Genomic DNA, 23,066 nt, shown 5'->3' with positions numbered 1-23,066 from the left:
TTTTTTCAAAATGTATAAAAGTCAAGAAAGAGTTGTTAGTACTAAATTGTTCTGTAATTTAAATGGACTCTGATAGACTAATCTGAACACTTTGAACTTGTGTCTTTGAAAAAAACTGTTCTAAATTTCCCACATTTTTAGCTTGAGTTTTGGACATCCTACTTGTGTTAATGATTGAAATGCTGATTGTAATTGAATCCTTTTATTGATGATTTAGCTTTCTCATTATTAATGTTGCTGTCCTGTAATTTAATGGTGTTAGAGGTTAGTTGGATGTAGATCAAGTTTGGTTTGTGATCTTAGGTAGTTGTCACAGATTGCTCTGCCTTCCCAGTTGATAACCTTTTTCCTGCCTTCTTTGATAATGGTTTTTTTGTTTTATTTTGGCAGCACATTTCCATACCCATCTGATCGCCACCAGAACTAAAGAGAAGCCAGTCAACCAGGCATCAGTAGTTCTTACATTCATTCACTTTAAGTCACTAAGCAAGGTTGTGTATCTCTTCTGTGTAGTAAAGGAAGAAACAAACATTTGTTGAGCAAGTGCTGTGTGCCAGATCAGATGTTTTCATAAACTTTCTTTTTGGGGGGGGTGGTATTGGAGATAAGCTTTCTTATTGTATATTGTATAGTGTATATTGCCGTACAATATACCACCTCCCATTTCTTCACCCAAGAACAGATGAGGAAAGTGAGGTTTGGGAAATTTAATACCTTGTTTTAAGATTCTTTTACTGTGCCCAACTGGGCTGTTGCCTCAAAACATGGGTCTTTGGTTATGTTTTTTGATAATTGACATTGTTTAAGGAATTATTGATAGATAAATGGGATTATTGCAAATTTCATATGTCATTGAATGGTTGGTTATCAAGTAAGATTCCTTATGATTCACTGTTAAGTGGACTAAAATAATAGTTTTGAATACCATCTAGACATCATGACATATATTACAGGGGATACAATAATAAAGGAAGAGAGACCTTATCTATTCTGAGGTGCTTCTGGGAGGGAGCTTCCTTTCATAATTAATGCTTTACTTGTATCTGACTAGAATACTGACATTTCTCAGATATTTGTACCAAGGAAGCTTTTTTGTGGCTGAAGCTTGAAATTAAGATTAAGCATTTTTCCTTGTTTATTTTTTTTCTAGCTGTGTCATTCTGAATTGCCTGGAATTTCAAATTTTCACCCTTTTCTCCCACCCACCCTGTTCCAAATTTCTTCTTGTAGAAGAGTATTCACAAGGGACTGAAGACTTCTTGTGCTCTGTATGTAGTGAATGCAGAGAATACAGTTCTCTTCCTAAGTTTTAATATTTGTTTCATGATGTAGTTCTGTCCAACTTTTAGTAATTACAGAACCTTCAAGATGTGTAAGTATATAATAAACTGACATGCTTTCAAATTCAGGCATTTTGAAGGTTATGTCGTCCTTTGAAATAACAGATAATCAGGTATTTTTGAAAGAAAACAAAGATGGTAGAATTATTTTGTTGTTGCTATTCACTAGTGAGAAAACTAATCCTGGATTGGGAAGAGGTACAGGGGTAAAGGTCTCTTTTAAAAATCAAAGTATTGATTTGGTTTTTTTAAAGTCTCAGTAAACTATAGACACTTAAGAATACATACTTATCTCTTCCTTTAAAAAGAGCTTTTGTTTCTTTTTCCTGTTAACTGAATTTACTTGCTTTCGGATCACTTTATAACTTGAGCTTGTTGTGGAAAGAATTCTGTATGTACCTCATCATTATATGTGTGTGTACATTTTATTATTTTGTTGTTTTGCTGAAGCCATGGTTGCCAGATCCCTTCCTGAGTTTATTTGCACTTTTTGCAAACCTAAGCAAGTCAGTGTCACCAATGGAATTAAAATTCTGCTCAACTAATTTAGACTGCTACTTTAAAAAAGAATGTTATTACTTCAGAAAAACATACATAGGAAGTTGGAGACTAGATTTTATCACTCCCCGAGTGAGGTGTAACTGATGTTTTTATGGTTAACATGATGATGACATGAGAGTTGAACATTTAGTCTTTTTAAAAAGAAAAAAAAAAAAGAATAAACTTTCAGTGGCAGTTAGTGTTTGTGTTTTCAAGGATGTATGAGTAAGAGATTTAGGTTTATCAGTAACAATTATTTTGCCAGTGTTGACATGTTTGATGCCAGTACCAAAACATGTATATATGGAGGAATTCATACTGGCAACCTATTTCATTTGCTGTATTGTTTTTGAACTTGTTTATTTAGAGAAAAAAAGATTATAGTTTATTGATACTCTGCTGAAGAACCTATTCTGTCCACTGTTTCTTGCCAGTTAACATTTATTAATAAAATTAATGATTAAGCAGCCTTCTGGGGCCTTTAATATAAGGTAAATGGGAAAAAATGAAACTACCACATGATAAGAAATTGGAATCTCTTGCTTATTACTATACTTTATTTCTACTTGGAAAAGACATTTACATATTTAAATTAGATTAATTGCTGCAGATAAGCATATTAAAATGTTTTGCCATACCATCTCATCGTGCCTAATAATTATTCGCATATTCAAAATTTCATTGGTTAAATGTGACTAAAATGGTATTCATTCAACAGACATTTGTTTGTGGCACTGAAGAAAGTGCATAATTCCTTAAGAATCTCATGGTCTAGGGAAAGAAAATGCATGGAATGATAATAAAGTATAGAGATAGATATAAGCTGTGGTGGAAAAGCTGAGGAATCATTAATTTTGAGGAGGTCAGGAAGAATTCTTGGAGGATATAGTACTTGAACTGGGTTCAGAGGACATGTAAAGAATCAGATAAAGAAGCAGCAGAAGAGGGGCTATAAAGAAGATAATTGGATGGATGTGAGTAAGGGAAGTGACTGGTACAGTGGTAGAAAGGCACTGAAAAACATAACTTTGTCTTGTAGGGTATGTTCCCCTTTAAGGTATTCCTCCTTTCCCCATCTCACCTCCATAGAAGGAACAAATGAAAGATGGAGCACTTCTGCGTGCTGTAACTGAGTAAGAGAATACAGGAGAAGAATTTGGGCACGTTTGGGTGGTGAGTTAACCAGGGATTTGATCTGTGTCTGGTGCATTTGGAGATACGCATGCAGTAGGTAGTTGAATACAGGGGTTTTAGGCTTTGGGGAAAAAATCTGGACTGGCAGTATAGATTTGGGAGCCATATTAGGACTGGCAGATAAAAATCTTAAATTGTGGGCTAAGCTTCTTTGGGGATCTGATAAAAACTAGGGACATACTCTCGAGAAGTGCATACATAATATAGTTGCAAAATTTTGTATATAGTTTTAGGACTCTTTAGAACCCCTTGCAGCCAATCTAGAGGGTTTTTTTTTTTGTTTAATTTCAGAACCCTATAGATAGTAGTGATAACCATGCTAATGAATGGAATTGCATAGGAACCAATACAGAGTGAAAAGAGCCAAGCATAGAGCAGTGGGAATGAAAACTATTTAAACGACTCTAGGAAAATGAAGAGACAAAGTATAGGGAAAAATTTCTGAAATAAAGCTACATTATAATGATTTGCATTTACCATAGTTGTGTTCTTAAAGTGCTTTTGTTTTAGTCCATGTCTGTTTATTTGCAGAGCTTGAAAGCTGTATTTCTTTCTGTTTATTTGATGAGTGTGTATGAGAGTTTGGAGGATTCCATCAGTGCACACTTTTTGTTAGTTTGTGTGTGAGGGAGTACTCTGTGCCCTGGGCTGAGCTAGGCAAAGCTGACAGTCTCGTTTAATCTCCATGACAGTCGTTTGGGATGGGTACTGTTATTAAACACATTTTATAAATGAGGAAATCAAGGCTTTAGAGGAGTTAAATAATTTGCTCAAGTTCACATGGCTTGTGACTATTAAAAAGCCATTGCACAAATCCAGGCCTCTTGACAGCAAAACCTGTATTCTCTAGTATTATACCACACTGTGCTTACCCAGATTATCAGTGAGTCACATTCTGCTAGTACTTTACCATGCTAGCACAGTCAAATAAGAGGTGAGTTCAGTGGTTTGGGTTTTGAAATATTTGTGTTTCAATCCCAGCTCTATGATTTTTCAGTCAAGTCTTTTTATGGTTTTCTCTCTTTCTTTTTTTGTGAGACTGGGGTTTGAACTTAGGGCTTCTTGCTGGCAAAGCAGGTGCTCTACCACTTGAGCCACACTTCCAGTCCATGTTTGGCCTGGTTATTTTTTAGAGATAGGTTTTTACTGTTTGCCTGGGCTGGCCTCAAGCTGTGATCCTCCCAATCTCAGCCTTCCAAGCAGCTGGGATCACAGACATGAGCCACCAGTGCCATTTAATGTCTTTGGGTTTATTATTTTTTTCTCATTTGTTTGAAAATATTTTTATGTACTAATCAAGAACATAGTTTTCCCATGGCTGTAGTCACTGCTCTTATCTCTAAGGCTTGAACACAGAGAAATGCTACGTACAGTCTTGGATTGTAAAATAACTCTGATGTATGTGAAACATAGCTCTTTTGTCATAATAATGTCAGAGTACATGGACCATATTTGAAGCCTCTTGGCTTGTATTTTTTTTAATTCTTTAGTTTCTAATAGATACTTTACTAATTTATTCTAGGTAGAGACATTTTATGCTTTTCCTAGCTTATATTGGCTCTTACAGGATGTGAAAAGGTCATTGGACATTTTGCTCAACTATTAACAATATATAGATATCTTTAGAATTGATACAGATTTAGCTTACTCTTTTTCTTTTGCAATTGTTCTTTATATTTTGCTTTGCATGTTATTTAATGTCATGAGATAATGTCTTAGTTTGCTTTACATATCTGTCATCAACTAAAACCACATCACACATAGTATTGGAGGCCACCATCACAAAGGGCTTATATCTTTTTGTGAAAAGTTACATAGATAACCACATCCTTACCTTTTGTATGGATGCTATTCTGTATCAGGATATCTTGTAAAAATAGATAGCATTTTAGGTATAGGGATAGATTTTAGTCATTTAAGTTTCTGGAGCTAGCATTTGGATAGGATTTGGATAAAAGGAAAGCATTGTTTATTTATTTTTGAATCCTCAGGAAACATTAGAGTAATAACTTGGCTTGAATCATCTACTTAAGGATTCTCTTGATTTTGAGATGTACTGATCTTTTACAGCTAGGGGTAGTGAAATAACTATTACCTACTCCTCCTCTTTCACACTCATATCCATGTGCTTTGACTTGGAACGAATTTCACTAACTCAGTAATTAGTATCCAGTTCAGGTCAGAAGAAGGTATGGTGCTGACTAGTGTTCCCACGTTGTAAATATAGAACTGGATAGATTTTTGTGGCATAAAAAGGGTTCCTTAGTCAAATATTAGCAGAAAATCACTTAGTAACTATGAATGCTGGTTTTATGTAAGGTATTGATTTAGGGACTGAGGAATTCAGCTATTCAAAAAATCCTTGCCTTCACAGAGCTGAAATTTAGCTGAGGGAAGAGAGACTGGGCGGGGTGGGGGGGGGGAGGAAAGAATGGGGGTTGCTTTGGGATATCAGTAATAAGGGTAGGCTGCTACTGTAAATTGGATGGACATGTAAAACTTCATTGTCAGGTGACTGGTCAGCAGATGTTTGAGTCACACAGATACTCAAGGGAAGAACATTTCAGAAGAGTAGCAGGGACACTGAAATAAGTTTATGTATTCCAGGCAATAGTAAGGAAGCTAGTGTTCATGGAGCACCATGAGCAAGTTGAGAAGTTATGAGAGCATAAGGCTTTGTAGGACATTGGAGGGATTGGACTGTAACTACAAGGGAATTGAAAAGTTATTTGAGGGTTGGAAACAGATGAGCAGCATGATTTGATTTATGTTTTCAGAAAGTCACTCTGCTGTGTTGTAGTAGGCCAGGAAATGTAGAGGCTATTTGAATAATCTGATAGACAGTAGTTTGGACCATGGTGGTAGCAGTGAAAGCACTGAGAAAGAATTGTACTCTTGAGAGAGTGAAAATGATCGCAAACATTTTGTCCTGAGCAATTGGAACAATAAAGTGGATATTTGCTCCATTTGAAAAGACTACAGGACAAGCAGACTGAGGGGAAAAGATTAGGACTTTTGTTTTATACTTGTTAAGTTTGAGATTCAAGAAGAAACATTTGAGTCTGTAGCTGGATATATGACTTTGGTATGCAAGGGACAAAGCCAAATAGGATATGAATTTTGGAATTCACTTAAAGATAAGAGAATAGAGGAGATTCACTCCACCTGGAAACTGAATGTGGATAAAGATCCAGAATCTGAGCCTTAGGATTGAAGATTGTGGTAAGAAAGAATCAGTAAAGCAGACTGACAAGTAGGAGTTAATGAAATAGGAAGAAAAACAGGAGATTATCTGTTTTATGGAGTAGGAGTGATCAGCTCTGTGAGATGCTGCTGGATAGGTCAAGGTGAGATCTGGTTAGATTTAGCAATATGGAAGTCACTGGTGATCTTTCAAGAGTAGTTTCAATAAAATAGAGATGAAAGCCTTATTAGAGTGGACTTCAATATATAATGGGAAAATGGTTCTTGGAAACAGTGAATGTAGAAGTTTCTCTCTCTGCTCATAATTTCACTGTAAATGGAAAGAGAGAACTTAAATGGAGAAATAGAGGGGTGTGACGATTTATTTGTTTTTAAGGGGGGGAAACTAATTTTGGATGCAAATGGAAATTATTTAGCAGAGAAGAAAAATATTGATGATGCTGAGGTGGGTGAGTTTCAGATGGAAGTATTTTCTCAGACTTGATATTCTCCCTCTCTCTGTGTGTGTGTGTGTGTGTGTGTGTGTGTGTGTGTAGATAGCCTAGAGTTCCTGTTAAAATACAGGTTCTGTTTGTGTAGGCCTGAAATTCTGTATTTTTAAACAGTTCCTGTATGATACCTGTTTCAAGTCTCTATCCTACTTTGAGTACAGGAAATTAGTGCTGTACTAAGAGCTACCAGATTATATTGGTATAAAATAAAATAGATTGGTGGATATGGCCAAAATTCAGTATTTCTTCATGTTGTTTCCATTTTCTCCATGAAACTGGAAGCAGTCATCTTAGTGAGAGTATCGGAGATGATGAAAAAGTCATCTAAAATCATCTAGAAAAGTAGGATTGTGGGATTGTAGTAAGGGCACAGTTGAAGTTAATGATTATGAATTTAAACTGAATCAGATCAAATATAGATATATGTTATTTTTATTTTATTTAGACTACATGGGTTCATGTCAGGAGTAGCTGGGCTGTTGGGATTTAGCATTTCAGGCATTTTGGAGGGAAAGATGAAGGGTTCAGTGATTTATGGATACATAGACCATTGTGATTTTACTTCAGGTGGAGAGTTCTATAGGTAAGAATGGAGAAAGAGGTCTTAAAAGATAAAGGAATTGCTTCTGTTAGCTCTAGAAAAGTATTTTTAAATGTATTCCTTTATTTCTGTTAAAATAGGTTAACATCTTTATAAATCATGCAGATTTATAAAATATTTACTATATGGACAAATGTAGAAAGATTTTCAACCATTGGTGTTTTTGTCTCTTCTCTCTCTTGGTTATTACAGATGACCATGGATGAAAAATACGTAAACAGCATTTGGGACCTTCTGAAAAATGCAATTCAAGAAATCCAGCGTAAGAATAACAGTGGTCTTAGTTTTGAGGAGCTGTATAGAAATGCATATACAATGGTTTTGCATAAACATGGAGAAAAGCTCTACACTGGACTAAGAGAAGTTGTTACAGAACATCTCATAAATAAGGTATCCAACTTTAAAGGACTATTGCTAATACAGTATTAACTGTAGAAAATCCTTTATACCATATTGTACTTTGACCATAGTATTCTTTTTAAAGGCTCCAGGAAATCTGTAAAAATTATTAATTCATGCCTGTACTATAAAATTTTTAAAAAACTTATAATCAGCCAGATCAGAATTTTTAATTATTATGGGAAGATGAAGTTTGTGATGACAAATACATAATCATAATGAAGTTAATGCTCAGTAATTTACAAATACTTATTAATGTTACAGGTAAGCATTTCTTAAAATGCTTTAGCCATTTTAGCTTATCTTTTTGTACATTTGAAAATAATAAAACTATTATTTTAAAAACATTCTCAGACTTTTCACTAGTAGAAACTAACTTTACTCATTTAACTGAGTGCTAAGGTAGATTTGAATTATTTTAAGATAAATTAATGAGCTGCCATTATAAAATGGTTCTTTCATTCCAAAAAGATATATACTTTTTGGAATAAGTATTTTTATAGAGCAAGCTGCAAACAAAATATAATTTCATTTGTGAAATATCTTTTCTACAATGTGTTGCTTTAAGACTGTTAAATAAAATGTAATATATAAAAACTTCCTACACTTTTTATATGGTATTAGGGCATTCATTTTTAAAATAGAAAAAGTTGTAGTACTCAGTGAACACAACATGAACTCTTGGGCTGGCGGAGTGGCTCAGATGGTAAGAGTATCTGCCTAGCAAGTGTGAGGCCCTGAGTTCAAACCCCAGTGCTACCACAAAAAAAAAAAAGGCACGATCTCCTGTGTACCCTTTACCTAGATATACCAGTTGTTAACATTTTGCCACAATTTTTGTGAGTCTTTCTGTTATTTGTTATTATTATTATTGTCATTGTTTTTGAATAGTTGAAGTTTTAGATCTCATTTACTGTAAAGTTTTTTGTTACCTTTCTCCTGAGAATAAGGAAATCCTCTTAGAAATCAAAATCAGATAGTTTAACATTAATATAGTACTGTTATACAGCCTATTTCAGATTTCACCTATTGTCCTGTGTGGCAGTGATGTCCTGTAGAGTAATTCCTATCTGGTCTAGGATTGAATCCAGGACCACATATGTAATTTCTCAGCCTTTCTTTGTGTTTTAGCATGTTTATACTTCAGAAGAGTATAGGTTGGTTGTTTTGTAGATCATCCCTCAGTTTTTGGTTTGTCTGATTCTTTCCTCATGACTAGTTTCAGGTTATGCATTTTTGGCAGGAATAATACATAAGTGATGTTGTGTCCTCAGTGCATCTCATCAGGAGGCACATGATGTCAGTTTATGCCATTATTGGTGATGTTAACTTTGATCACTTGGCGTCTGCCAGATTTCTTCACTGTGAAGGTACCACTTTTCCCTTTGTAATTCATAAGTAATCTGTTCAATTATATTTTGGGACCATGTGACTATCTCGTTTTCCCAGAAACTTCATGTGATGGTTTCAGCATTCATTGATGATTCTTGCCTGAATCATTATTACCACAGTGGTTGCAAAATCGCAACTTGTAATTCTTCTATATTTCCTTTCTCTTGGGGGTGGGGTTACATGAGCCACATAGTTTAGTATTTTATGAAGCAAGGTAATTTTGTTTTTCATGCAAACAACATTTTTTGTTACGTGCCTATTAATACAAAGCTTTTAATAAAAAATATAGCAGATGCAAGGAGATATTATACTGTCCCCTCCAGGAGTGACATACATGTAGGCATCATATAGTCATGTGGTACATGAGTACCTTGGCCTATAAGATTTCATGGGAAAGGAAGAAGTTAAACTATCTTTAGAAAATTGGGGATATATATGAACAATGGTGAAAGTCCCCTAGGGTGGCAGATAGCATATGATTATAAAGAGATGGACCGGTTACATTTAAATGGCAAGTGGAATTTGACTGAGGTACATAATATTTATGGAGATTAGTGAATGATAGTGTTAGAAAGATAGTTTAGGAACAGATTATGAAAAATTTGAATGCCAGGCTAAAGAATTTGGACTGAACAGTGCAGTTTTTGGAGGTTTTTAAGTAGATGACAATGTGATAGAATATCTGAAGACTAAAATAAGTATGACATAAATATAACATTGGGAGGAGGATGTTTACTAGAGTCCAGAGAAAACCTGGAAAAAATTGGTAAAGTGATAGTCTAGAAATGAATGTATAATGTCAGAAATTCTGAAGTATAATTGGGCAGAATTTGGTTACTGTGAAAATTATGGTGCCACCAGAAGTTTGTATTGTGGAGTCAGAGTGGAAAATGATTTTGAATGAATAGAGGAGAATGATAGGTTTTGTTATAGGTTATTCTGATAATTATAGTTGGAATAATTTTACATGTGAGGAAAGCTGGAATAATTTTACATGTGAGGAAAGCTAAGTATGAATCATAAGATGCTGAAGTAGAAATACATGTTTGTAAATATACAAGTTCAGACCTAGGGCAGGAACTCAGAACTAAATGGTGGCGTTTTGGTATTTGGTAGCATATGTTGAGAAGTAAGTATTAGATTTCAGAGCATGAAGAACTTAGAACCAAAATGTGAATGTTCAGGAACAGACTGTGGTAAGTAGTTGTGGGAATAAAGAAGACCAGTTAAGAAGTTTGGCATCAACAGTAAGAAGAAAAGTAGAGTGAAGTGTTTTGCTTAAAGTTACTGAAGGTTAGAAGATTGGAGCACTTGAGTTCTTAGATATGGAAGATTATGGAATTAGGAATGATGGAAAAGCAAGTTTTGAAGAGAGGCATGTTCACATTTGTTAGAGATTCTATAGGGAATAATAATACTGATCATAACTAAATCTTACTTCACGTTTACTCTGTGGTATGCACAGGCCTAGTACTTTGATGTGTGTTAGCTTAGCCAGTGATTCCCAACCCAATCTGTCAAATACTACTATTATGTCTATTTTACAAAGGAAAAAAACCAAGGCTCAGATAATTGGTGATTTGTCTATATACACAAAGTAGTCGGCTTAACAAGAACTGGGTTCAGGCAGTGTGGCTTTAGGTTGAACTCTTAATTTCTCTGTAGATCTGCTCAGAGAGCACAATGAATTGATCATGGTGTAATAATGCTGAACTTGAGTTGGTAAGGGGTTTTCAAGTTAGTTGAATCTAATAATTAAACCTTCTGTCTTCTGAAAATAATATGACGAGACTTGGAATAGCCCTTGAGGGGCAACAAACTAAAGAATTGACAAGTGAGGAAAAGATGGTTTAGTAGGAGTTGGTCTGAATTTGTAATTTGTCTTTTTTTTTTTTTTTTTAAAGCAATGCTTTGCAATTTGGGCACAGATGCAGAAAAAGCAACTGTAGTCATGTGTTATGGTTGAGAATTGGCTCATGCAAAAAGTGAAGAGAGGAGGGGAGGCCAGAGTGTGAGGTCAGTGTTTTAAGTGAATGATTTTTGGGCTCTTAAAATATGGTTAAGAAGATATTGAAGTCATGTGCATAATAATGCTATAAGAAATTTAACAGATTTAGTAAGTTGCTTAAAGTCCTACATCTAAAGTTAACTATTGTCTTTGCTTGGCTGCTATAACAAATGCTATAGACTGGATCTCTTAAACAAGAAACATTTGTTTCTCATAGTTCTGAATGCTGGAAGTCCAACATCAAGATACCTGCAGATTCAGTTCCTGGTGAGGGCCCTTTTCCTAATTTGCAAAAAGGCCTCTTCTTGTAACTTCACATGGCACAGAGAGGGAGTGGGAGGGAAAGAAAAATCTCTTGTCTAAGAGCACTAATCATATTCATGAGGGCTCCACCCTCCTGAGCATCCATATTCTGAAAAATAAGGTTAGGAGGGCTGCAAGGAGCCCTCTGCCTCCATTGAAGATTAGAGCTTCCGCATAGGAATTTAAGGTAGACATAAACATTCAGTCCATAGCAGCTGTCATATCAAAATATAGGCAGATACGTATAGCATAGTCCCCAGGACATGCCAAATTCTGAATTTTCTTCTTGTACCTCATCATTAATGATTCGTGTCTAGTATTCAAAATGTTCTTTAATTTTTCTTTTATACTCATTTGACCAATTTCTGACTAGGACGTCTACCAGTTTCAGCATATCTGTTGATTAATTTCCTTATGTCAGCTGAATTAAGTTTTTGAAACTAGTATTCATGCTTTAATTTTTATCTTTTCCATATGTCTTACTAATTGCCATAGAAAAACATTACTGTGTGAAGGGGATACTGCATAAAAAGAGAACTACTGAACTGTTAGGCATGGCCAATAGACAGTAAGTAGTAGCTCAGAATGTTTTATCTCCTGATGTAGGAAGTACCAGTTTGCTTTACTAAATGGAATTTAGGGCTGCTATGCATAATACAATGTGCAAGAATATAGCTTTTGTATAAAAAGCAATATTGCATTGTACCTTTTGACTTGAAAGTGAGACAGTGGTACAGGGTTCTGTGGCAGAAAATTACTTTTCTTTAATCTCATAGAGTATTTACTTTTTGGAGTTCTGAAAGTATAACTAATTTGGTCTATTTGTTAACTTTTTGCTCACTATACTTTTGGCAGTTGGCTATATAGCCCAAACTCATCTTTTCACATGGAGAAGTTAAATGGAAATATAATTTTTAAACATGAAATTGGGACTTTTTTTTTTTAATGTAGTCTTTGGTACTTCAATTTCAGGGTGAGAATAGTGAACATTTTGACAAACTTTTTTTGGTAAAGTAGAGCAGTACAAACAACCAGTGGGCAGATGAAGGGACAATGGGATGGAGAGGGGTAAAAGTAGCTGGTTGTTGGCTCTAGAACTCAGTTCCCCAAACTGAAGTAGGCACAGGAAATATAAGGGCTATTTCTCTAGTTCCCTTTTGGTAGTACATTATTCTTCCTGTCTTTAGAAGAATGTCTCCATTGAAGAAATTGAGACCCAGAGGAATTCAGTACAGTTCTCAAGACCACAAGTGCAGCCTTGCTGTATGAAAAGTTTATGTTTCACAGAGTTCTCCCCCCTCAAACTACTTTTTTTCCTAAAGAAAATAATTTAGAAGGCATGGTTTATGCTGGAGGAAAAAAAGATTGTGCTACTGTTTAGATTTAAAGACTTTTATAATATCACTTTGTCAGAGCCTCAAAGCTTGTCATCACAGAATTCAGTATCCAAAAGTACTCATTTGCTAGGATCTGAGTAGGTGTAACGAATATATTCGTAAATGGAATACATCTCATCCCTGAACTTATGGACCAGATAGTAAACAGTGTAATATTTAGTTATGAAAATAATTTAGAATAGGGATAGCTACATAGATCAAGGAAGTGCTATTTGAGGAAGTGATGATTTTTAAACAGTCTGAAAATGAAAGGGTGCTCATAAGAAAAGAGGGTTGAAGAGCATTCCTGGCAAGAGGAATGGCTGTACAATATATTTCTCTACAAAGGACCAGATAGTTAATATTTTGGGGTTTTTTTGAGCCATACAGTCTCTGTCACAGTTCCTCAGCTCTGGTGCTAAAGTACAAAAGCAGCAGTAGACGATACATAAATGAATTGAGTTTGGCAGGATGCCAGTAAAACTTATTTTTAAAAGGCAACAGGCCATTCTTTGCCAGTTTCTGGAATAGAGACATTAACAAAAAGTCTATGTGAATGGAGAATTTAAGAGTTGGTTTTAGGAAGAAATGGGACAAGATGAGCGAGAATCAAAAAGCTGTCATGCCAGGCCTTGACTCAATAGCAGAGGACTTAGTTCTTAATTATATGTATGATAGAAAATCATTTGCAAAATTTAAGCAGTTACAGTAACATGCTATTGTGTAATTGTTAAACTATTACTCTGGCTGCTGTGTGGAGAATAAGTTAGAGGACTCAAGAGTTGAAATAAGGGGATCAGAAAGGAGTAATTCAGTAATTGAGGTGACAGTGATGATTTTATACCAGTATAGTGACAGTGGTAACAGAAAAATTTTCAGATTGAAGACATTTTTCACATGTGGAAAGACTGTTACCCTACTGATGGATTGATTGTAAGGAATAAGATGAAAAAATCCAAGATAATTTCTAGATTTTTGCTCTTAGACAGGTAACTATGATTTTTTTCTACTTGATGTAGATTTGAGATAAAAGAGCTCCATTTTGGACAAGTTAACTTTAAGATGCCTATATGATTGGATATGCAGATGTGTATGTTTTGAGTTGTGAACAGGTGATACTCAAGGTGGTAGAAGTAGATGAATCAGACAAACTGAAAGGGTCAAGATTGAGCCCTGAGGAATTTAAATATTTAGTATGCAGACACGTTAAAGATTATAAGGGAGACTGAAATATAGGCATAGAGTTAGTGATTCTTCTTTTTGGTACTGGGAATTGAACTCAGGGCCTTGCACTTGCTTTACCACTTGAGCCATATCCTTCAGTCCTTTTGGTTTTAGTTTGTTTTTCAGATAGGATCTCTCACTTTTGCTTGGTTTGGCTTTGAACCTAGGTCTCAAGTAGCTAGAACTACAAAGGCATGCTTCACCATGCCCTGAGTTAGTGCTACTTTAAGACAGCTGTAACTTGCAAAATAATGTTGACATTCATTTAGCAGTTATGGCTTTTTCATGGTTTTTTTATTTGTGTGTGTATTTTAAATGTTGAAAGACAGTTTTAAATTTGAAAATAGTGATGATCAATTCCTCCAACTTGTGAACAGTGTAAGGAAAGACCATCTCCTTTCATTTGTCCTCTTACAAGATTCCTGTTTGGGATTCCAAACTTGACAGACAATTCTGTAATCTAAGCTCATCCTATAGTAAGGAAGGACTTACTTCTTCCACCTCTTCCTGAGCATACATTTAATAATAAGTAGTATGATAAGTAGTAGCTTAGATGTGGCTGCTGTGGAAAAAGTAGAAAATAGTGAAAACTAGACTTTAAACCTATTCTACACCTAATAATCTTGAATAAATCACTAGGCTTTTCATCTTAAAGAGCTATAAAATTGTGTAAGGATTATTTGATACTTTGGTTTGGGTTTTTTTTTGAGATAGGGTCTCATGCAACCTAGGCTGGCCTAGAATTCATGGTTCTCCTGTGTTAGCTTCCTGAGTGTTGGGATTGTAGGTATGAGCCAGCATGCCTGGCTTGTTTGGGTTATTAAGATTTAGAAACATAGTTTTTGAAGCTTAGCCATTCATACCTGTACCATAATACGTGTTTTAAAGTAATTTCGATTAGTCTTTTAAGTCAGAGGAGAAACTTCAGTTTTAATGTGGCAAGAATTCTAATGCTCAGCAAATTTCTTAGATTTGTCTTATGCTTATTTTTGTCATCTTTCAAATTAATACTCTATAGTGATAATTGAATAGCATGGTATTTTCATTAATAAACTATAAAAGCTGATTCTCATACTTTCAAATTTTATTTTCCTCTGAGGAAGATAGCTGAAGGAAAAAGATGTTAAACTTTTAAAATCTAGAAGCAGCAGCTTATTGCTAAAAAAAGAACATTTACTCCAGTGATTTTTAAAGCCTTTTTATTCATGTAGCCTTTTATTTGGCTAATATTTTAATTGATTAAGTGGGAAGAAGGCAGAATAAAAGAAGTTTTAGCCTGTTTTTCATTCATTCATAACTGTTTATTGAGGACCTGTTTGTAGAAATGAAAATGTTAAAGTGGGTTGGCCTGTAGTTTGAAAAGTATTGTAGAGGATTTGGGTCTTATTCTGTTAATGAAAGAAGCCATTGCTTTTATTTTTCAAAAAGAGGCCGACTGTTGTGGAGAAGGTGCATTAAAATGTGTAATATGAATACCACTTTCAGTGCTTCACTGATGATTATCTTTAGTTCTCTTGTTGTCTTGTATTTTTTTTTTTTCCTGACTTAAAGTTGTTGGAGGAAATTGAGAACCTGTTGTGTTGAATATTGGAGCTGCTTAGTGTGGTGATAGGAGTCAGAAAGAAAACAAAGGCTGTGAGCTAGATACGAAATCCTTCAATATTATATGGGGAGAGTGACTTGAGTTTGAAAAGCATAACCCCCCAGAAATGTGGAGACTCTAGGGAATAGGATGAGGGAAAGAGATTATTAGAGTCAGGATGACAGCAACAATGAGATATGAGAGACATGGGAAATAGAATGGCTTCTTTGAGACAGTTGGGAGGGAGTTGATGTTAGGGAAGAGGCAGGTTTTAAGATGTTGCTATGTAGCAAGTTGTTGAGTAGACTGGAAGGGCCAGGAAGGCAGTTATACCTCTGACTCATTTCTGTTGTATTTTTTGGTGGTTTTTCTCTCATAGTAAATTTGTGAATGGATAAGCTAGTATCTTTCATTTTTCTGTCTCTTGTTCCTTATATATAGTTTGCATTTGATTGTCTATTGAAATGAATCTTAAAATAATGCCAGCAGTCAAAATGGAAACCATTGTGGTTTATAATCATAAATTGCTGAGAGTCATTCTATCTTTTGTTTGCCTTTACTTACCCAAGTTCATTACTAAATCCACAGCAAATGTACAGTATGAGATTTTGGGACTCTAAACATCTGCAGTTATTGTGGTTCATTTTTTCCATAGTACTCAAGAGAACAAAAATACTAATTGCCACATCACCATGGTTTATATATGATTTTGCTACTTTATTATGTCATTGTCCCTGTTGCTCAGAGTTCTTGTGTGATACTCATTATGTAATAGCTTTTAAATGTAGCTTTTATTACCTCAACCATTGGGAATGGAATATTTTAGAAATGATAATTTATGATGAAAACTTTCTGTGGAAGGGTTTTTCTTTCTGTAGTCCAGTAAGCAAAAAAGCTGTTTTTTTTCATGTTACTGTATTGTGCTCTGAGAAATCCTAATTTTCTGAGTTGTATAATTTTCAAAAGTGTAAAAGAATATTTGGACCAAGAATACATTTTTTAAAAATAGTACCAAATTTAGGTGATTTTTCTCTTTGGCCTAACATGGCAGGTTAAGTTTGAAATTGTGAAAGTGTGTTGCCCTAACACCTTTTCTTGTCCTCCTCTTTGAATGTCATGGCACCTTAATGTCATATTAATCCTTACACTAGATTCTTCCTATTTCTCCATAGAGATTGTAAAGTGGCTAAATGCATCTTCTTTTTCCCATAGTACCCACTGTCTGGTTTATTGGAATCAATTATAAATATTTGAAATGTCAGCTTGGAGAAAGACTTATATATTGTTTTGAATGGGTAGTTGATATCTCATAGTAGGATTTCATTTCTTTAAGAGCTTTATTTTGGACACTTAAGAGTTACAGTAGGGTGTATTTGATTTTGAAATTCAAAGTAGTGTGGTCTTTGAAATCTTTAAAGCTATATTACTAACTGTACATTAGTAAAATCACTTATAGAAAAGTCTTCTGACAGTAGTCAGGGAAAAAACTCTTGGCAGTGACCGGATTACTGTTTTATTAAGAATACTGCCATGATTTCTTTGAATGCTGCTTTGATCCTTAAAAGCTGTAAATCTAACAGATATGAACTATGTCATTCAGGAATCTCATCATTAGTGAATTCTTAGTTACCTACAGATTGTTAAACTAGCTCTTTGTAGAGGCTTCCTTTGAGATGCAGAAATCTAAAGAATATTAAATGTGTTATATGTTCAATTGAATTTATATTCACTATGTTTATATTGAATATATAAATAAATGGAGCTTGACTGTATTAAGAAATCATCATCTGAAGAGTTTCTTCCAGTAATGTAAAAATTTCTGTTCTTTAGAAAAAAGGATAGCAAACACCCCTAATCCTGTGCTGTGATTATTCATTACATAGGAATATTATATGTGTGTACATATACTATGTTACTTCTATAAAAAATAGCAACACATTCATTGCTCTGTATCTTTTTAGCCTTTCAAGTCAAGAATTCTTGGGGTAAAGTGACGAGCCATGGAGGTTTTTTCAAACCATGTCAAATTGGGGAGAGATGGCCTTTATCCCTGTTAGGAAAAACGCCACTCTCAAAGAAAGCTCATGAGAAAATTCACGTCCATAGAGCAAGGTTTAATGGCAGGCCCAAACTGCCAGGCTGGCCAGGGAAAAGATGGCGCAGCCCAGAGCCTGGGAGAGCAGTGGCTTTTATAGAAGGGGGAGGGTAAGGAAGTTAGTACAGGTGCTGTATTCTCTGGTAGGGGTGGGGCTGTCTTAGAGTGCGGGAATTTGTTTAAGGGCGGGGCTGCCTTTTGGCTGATTCACAAAATGGCGACATTATTGTTCTATCAATCCCCATGACATGATTCCTTTTGAGACTCTGCTTTAGTAAGAAACTTTTATGGATAGATTTGTGACATATCATTCTTGTGTGATAAAGTGAAATTTTGAGATCTTCAAGAATTCTCTTCTAATGGCATTCTTTGGAAAAATAAGATTTACCCAATGAGCAAACCTTATAAAACGACAAAGTCCCTGACCACATCATTATTGATATAGGATGAAAATTTAAAAATTGTAAGTTTAAACACATGCTGTTTTTAAACATTATGATAAATGTTGCATATTTGTGCATTAAACTAGCTTCATTGGGATGGAACAAGCAACATATTTTAGAGTTTAGAGGCAGAAAGATACCTAGCAGGCATCCATTGGCTCTGCTATAATAAAATGGTGGGAACCCCCTTGAAAAAGTAAAAAAACCAATATAAATAATATTTAATTAGGAGAAATAGAGCCTTGCTGTAGTAGTATTAAGTATAGCATCTCAGTAGAACATGTCATTGACCTGCTTAACCACAGTCATATTACAGGTAAGAGGAGTTCCGGATGACATACATAGGTGCAGATATCTGCAAATACTGATTTTGATTATTTTGGCTTCTGGATGAGTGTTAAAATATCACACATTTCTAGAAGGGACGTATCTCTTAAAGCTATGATACTTTTGTTATACTTTTTGTTTTCTTGGCGTTACTAAGAGTTTGACCTCAAGATTGTTAGGCCAGCTCACGCCTTTACCCACTGTTGTATTTTTTATGTTCCTTGTATTGTTAGCATGTGTTCCGTTTTATTCATACCCTATTTCATGTTTTTAAATATACCTTACATTTTGTCAGTGTAGTGCAGTGCTAAGTATAAACTTCTGTACATTAGGAATTTGTCTATATTTTAACTAAATATTGTCCTGAATTTTGCATTTTTTTTAAATGGAAGAAAGTCCTCCATTTTCAATATTCTATATCATTACTGATTGTATAGCCCTGTTAAGTCTTTGAAATTTGTTTTAGGTGATGACTTCTTTCTCTTACCTAGACATATAATTAGGATTGCCTGTCTGGGATTTTGCCTCAGGCATTGAAATTTAAAGGGGGAAATTTTTTTCATTAATAGTTAAAATTGTATATTGGGAGGGTATGTGTGGTGGGGGGAGTACTGTGCAGATTATGTCCTTTATCTCTGCATCTAGCGCAGAATCTTGGGACTAGCGTTAACTTCCTTGTCAGTCCATGGAAAGATGTTTGGATATGAAAATTCAAGAGCAAAGCATCATCTTTCTGATGCCCTCTCCTGTCATCCCTTTGTCAACTTCCATTCTTCCTTTTACCAGTAGTCTGATCAATCTGAGATACAGGTTCTGCAGTTTAGACATTAATTTATCCAAGTTTCTATTTTATCTTTGAAAAATAAAGATTTCCCTTTAACTTAATAATTCTTAAATTGCAGAAATGAAGAAGTAGCAATTTTAGTTTTTGCAGCCTTGGTTTGATACACTCTTAAATTAGTTAACAATTCTGTCATTGTTATTTAAGTTGCTTTTATGAGCAGTGCTTGTGACATCATAGTTTATGATAAACAGGACACAACTTGAGAATCATAATTACAGTTTTCTAAAAATTAATATATAATGAAATTGGCCTTTATTTTCATGTTTAGTTATTTGAATTTTAGCATGTATATAGATTAATGTTACCACTACAGCCCTCGTTATAGCAAAGTTCCTTTATCCCAGAAAACTCACTGCTATCTCTTCATAGTTACATCCTCCTCATAAACCGTAATCTCTGGCAACTACTGATCTCTTCTCTCTCACTGTAGTTTTGTATTTTCACGAATGTCATATAAACCAGGCATGGTGCTACATCTCTGTAATCCCACTTGGGAGGCAGAGGCAAGTGGATCATGAATTCCAGGCCCACCTGGCTGCATACTGAGACCTTGTCTCAGAAAAGCAAAACAAAAGCAACAACAACAAAGTAATATATAAGTAGAGTTACAGTTTGTAATCTTTTGAGATTGGCATTTTTCATTCAGCATAATTGTTTGGGGTTTTTTTGTTTGTTTGGTTTGGTGGTACTGGGATTTGAATTTAGAGCCTGTACTGCTTGATGCATACCTCTAATCCCTCATTCAACATAATTATTTTGATACTGATTCAAGTTGTTAGAAATACTACTAGTTTGTTCCCTTTTTTTTGGTGTTCCTTTTTAGGTTGGCTGATACTCTGCTGTATGAATATATGACAGTTTGCTCATCCATTTACCTGTATACTTGTTGAAAGACATTTTTGGGGTAATAATCTTCTATCAGATATGTCTTTTATAAATATTTTCTCCCAGCCTGTGGCTTGTCTTCTCATTCTCTTGGCTAAAATCTGTTTTAAAAAGCTCTTCAAGTGGTCCTAATCTCTGATTGATCTACTGTCTGCCACTTTCTCATTCTTTCGCAAGTCTGAGTCCAAGACACACCCATCAGTCTAAGCTGCTCCTTTCAGTTTCATCCTTTTTGTCACATTTGGTCCCATCGTAACCTCAACTTCCATGGCATTGCTACTTGTTTTTCCATATCTCTTCTCTCACCTTCCAATTCATATAACCTCAGTGTAGGTTCTCTTTCATAATGACAATAGTACTTATCTGTAGGCCCCTTTGATTCTGGTACAACTGCTAGTGTCTTGCTAATGCTAAAAAATAATGGTAGTGGTGGATGATATTAGCAATGTTACTCCACATTCATGCATGTTGCCCTGACTTTCTTTTTGTTTTTCTGTATTATGTTAATAAATTTTAAATTTTAAAATAATGTTAATTCTTTTTCACTTCATGCACATTTTGTTTTATATGTGAAAGTACTGTATTTTTAAAAGCCTATTTTAATATTCATAGAGGTTGAATTTTCATCTCATTCCTACAATCTTACTATGGCTGTTTGAACAAATACTTACTCATTTTTCATGTGTAAAAGTAGAAAATTTTTTTTCTAGGGAAATGTTACAGGAAGAGTTTTTTGCTTATATAGTGATCTGAATAATAGGAGATTGAAATAACTAAGATATCTTATTTTTAGTCATATATGTGTGTATGCATAATCATTAAAAAATAACCATAAAAATTAGCTCTTTTGGGGTGAGGTAGTACCTGAGTTTGAACCTTAGGGCTTTGCACTTGCTAGGCAGGAGCTCTACCACTTGAGCCACATCTCCAACACCCCCAATCCCCACCCCAACAAAATTAGCTCTTATTCATAGCTATTTTCTGCTTAGTAAAAGTTCACTTACTGATTTCTCAGGATGACTTTTTAAAGTATGATGCAAATAGCATGGTTATTTACAACTCATTGTGCTGGTAGATCCCTTTTATCTTGCAGAAGGCGGATAGAAATGATAAATACTATGATTAGTTGATAACTTTTAAAATGTATGAATCAGTGATCTTAGAGAACATGTTTTATAGCATTAATTTTTTTTAATTGGTCAGTTTTTCACTCATTAAACATGTGCCAAGTGCATTTGGAAATTATTTGCTGTTTAGAAATTTGTTCAAAAATCCGGATAATTTGAATCGTTTACATTTAACTTGATAACAGTTTATGTGCAAGTTCACTTAAGTCCTTAAGAATAATTGTCTAGTTTTTCTTATTTGAACATACAGTGACTTGAGGCAGGAAAAATGACAAAGCACAGTTAACTGTTATGTTTATTGAATGTTTACTGGGCGATAGGTACTGTTCTACCTGCATTAATGTACTGAATGTCTTTATACTAGTTGTACAGGAAGGATATTATTTCACAGTGAGGAAATTGAGGCCAAGAGATTAAATAATTTATCCTAAGTCACCTTGCTAGTCAAAGAGTTTGTATTGGCACTCAGGCAGTTTGACTTAAATCAGTACTCGTAACCATTATGCAGAGTTGGGGGAGCAGTGGTATGGGCCCAGTGACAAGGCCTTGTGGTTTATTATGAGAATTTAGGATATTATTGTGACCATGATGCCGAACTGTTGGAGAGTTAAAAATGCCTAGAAGGGGCTGTGTGTGATGGCTCAGGCCTATAATCCCAGTATTTGAGAGGGGGCGATTTGGAGGATCACCATTGAAGGCCAGCCAAAGCAAAAAGTTAGTGAGAACCCCATCTCAGTCAATAAATACTGTCGTTGGAGGCATGGACCCGTCATCCCAGCTCTATACAGGAAGGATTGTGGTCCATGCAGGCTCAGGCAAGAACAGGAGACCCTATTCAAAAAATACCTAAACACAGAGACCCTGGGTCATGGCTCAGGTGGTAGAATCCTACCTAGTAAGTACAGGCCCTGATTTTAAACTCCAGTACTGCTGATTTTAAAAAAACCCCAAAAAACCTAGAAGGTTGCTTCATAAGAGCGCATTCCAGACTATACATATACATGTGGTAGTTATCTGCATATAGGGTATATCTTAAAATATTTCTACTGGCCTATAACATACTTCTTTGATTTAGAATTAAACAGATACATATGCATATATGTTTATGTGCATAAATAAACTAATGAACTATTCTGTTAATAGGTGCGAGAAGATGTACTAAATTCTTTGAATAACAACTTTCTTCAAACACTAAATCAAGCTTGGAATGATCATCAAACAGCCATGGTGATGATTAGAGACATACTAATGTATATGGTAAGCAGAACTTTTTGTTTGTTTTTTTTCTTTTTCCTTAAGAAGTTAAACATTTTAAGACAATGACTTTCTGTCACATTTAGTTGGACAGTACCTACACTGTGGAAGGTGAGTTTGGTTTTTGTTACACTTGTTAAATAAATAGTATTTTTTTTGTAAGGGCCAACCTGAGCCTGTGTAAATGAAGTCTTAGTTGTTCACTTAGTCATTCAATGACTGGAATGGAAAACTGAAAAGGAATGGTTTAAAAATATTCTTAATATTCAGCACTTGTTTTTCAAAGCAGGAAATATGTAAAAGTTTCATTATTTAGCATCTCTTAAGGTAAGGGTGGTTAAATGTCAACATGTAGTGAAAGATAAATACACATTACAAGTTTTTAAAACCTAAGCATTATGTTTTCAGTGACAAATAACCTTATTAATACAAGTACT

General features: G+C 34.8%; 1 protein-coding gene across 3 annotated transcripts in view; it reads left to right on the top strand.

The window, feature by feature from the left end:
* The window catches only part of Cul3 (cullin 3), an 80,834-nt gene that overhangs the window by 12,257 nt on the left and 45,511 nt on the right, over window positions 1–23,066 (top strand). Inside the window, exons 1-3 of one of the 3 annotated variants that reach the window (XM_020184262.2) lie at window positions 7,632–7,760; window positions 20,187–20,267; window positions 22,519–22,632. In XM_020184262.2, coding sequence (XP_020039851.1) covers window positions 22,600–22,632 — 33 coding nt within the window. In that variant the 5' untranslated portion in view covers window positions 7,632–7,760; window positions 20,187–20,267; window positions 22,519–22,599. Of the gene's footprint in view, window positions 1–7,562; window positions 7,761–20,186; window positions 20,268–22,518; window positions 22,633–23,066 lie in introns of those variants that run through there. The other 2 variants (XM_020184261.2, XM_074071850.1) reach the window with 2 other exon arrangements.

Source organism: Castor canadensis, chromosome 4 (genome assembly GCF_047511655.1).
Source record: "Castor canadensis chromosome 4, mCasCan1.hap1v2, whole genome shotgun sequence".
Taxonomy (NCBI): domain Eukaryota; kingdom Metazoa; phylum Chordata; class Mammalia; order Rodentia; family Castoridae; genus Castor; species Castor canadensis.
Note: the sequence above shows the minus strand (reverse complement) of the source record. Positions and strands in the feature narration are given on the sequence as shown.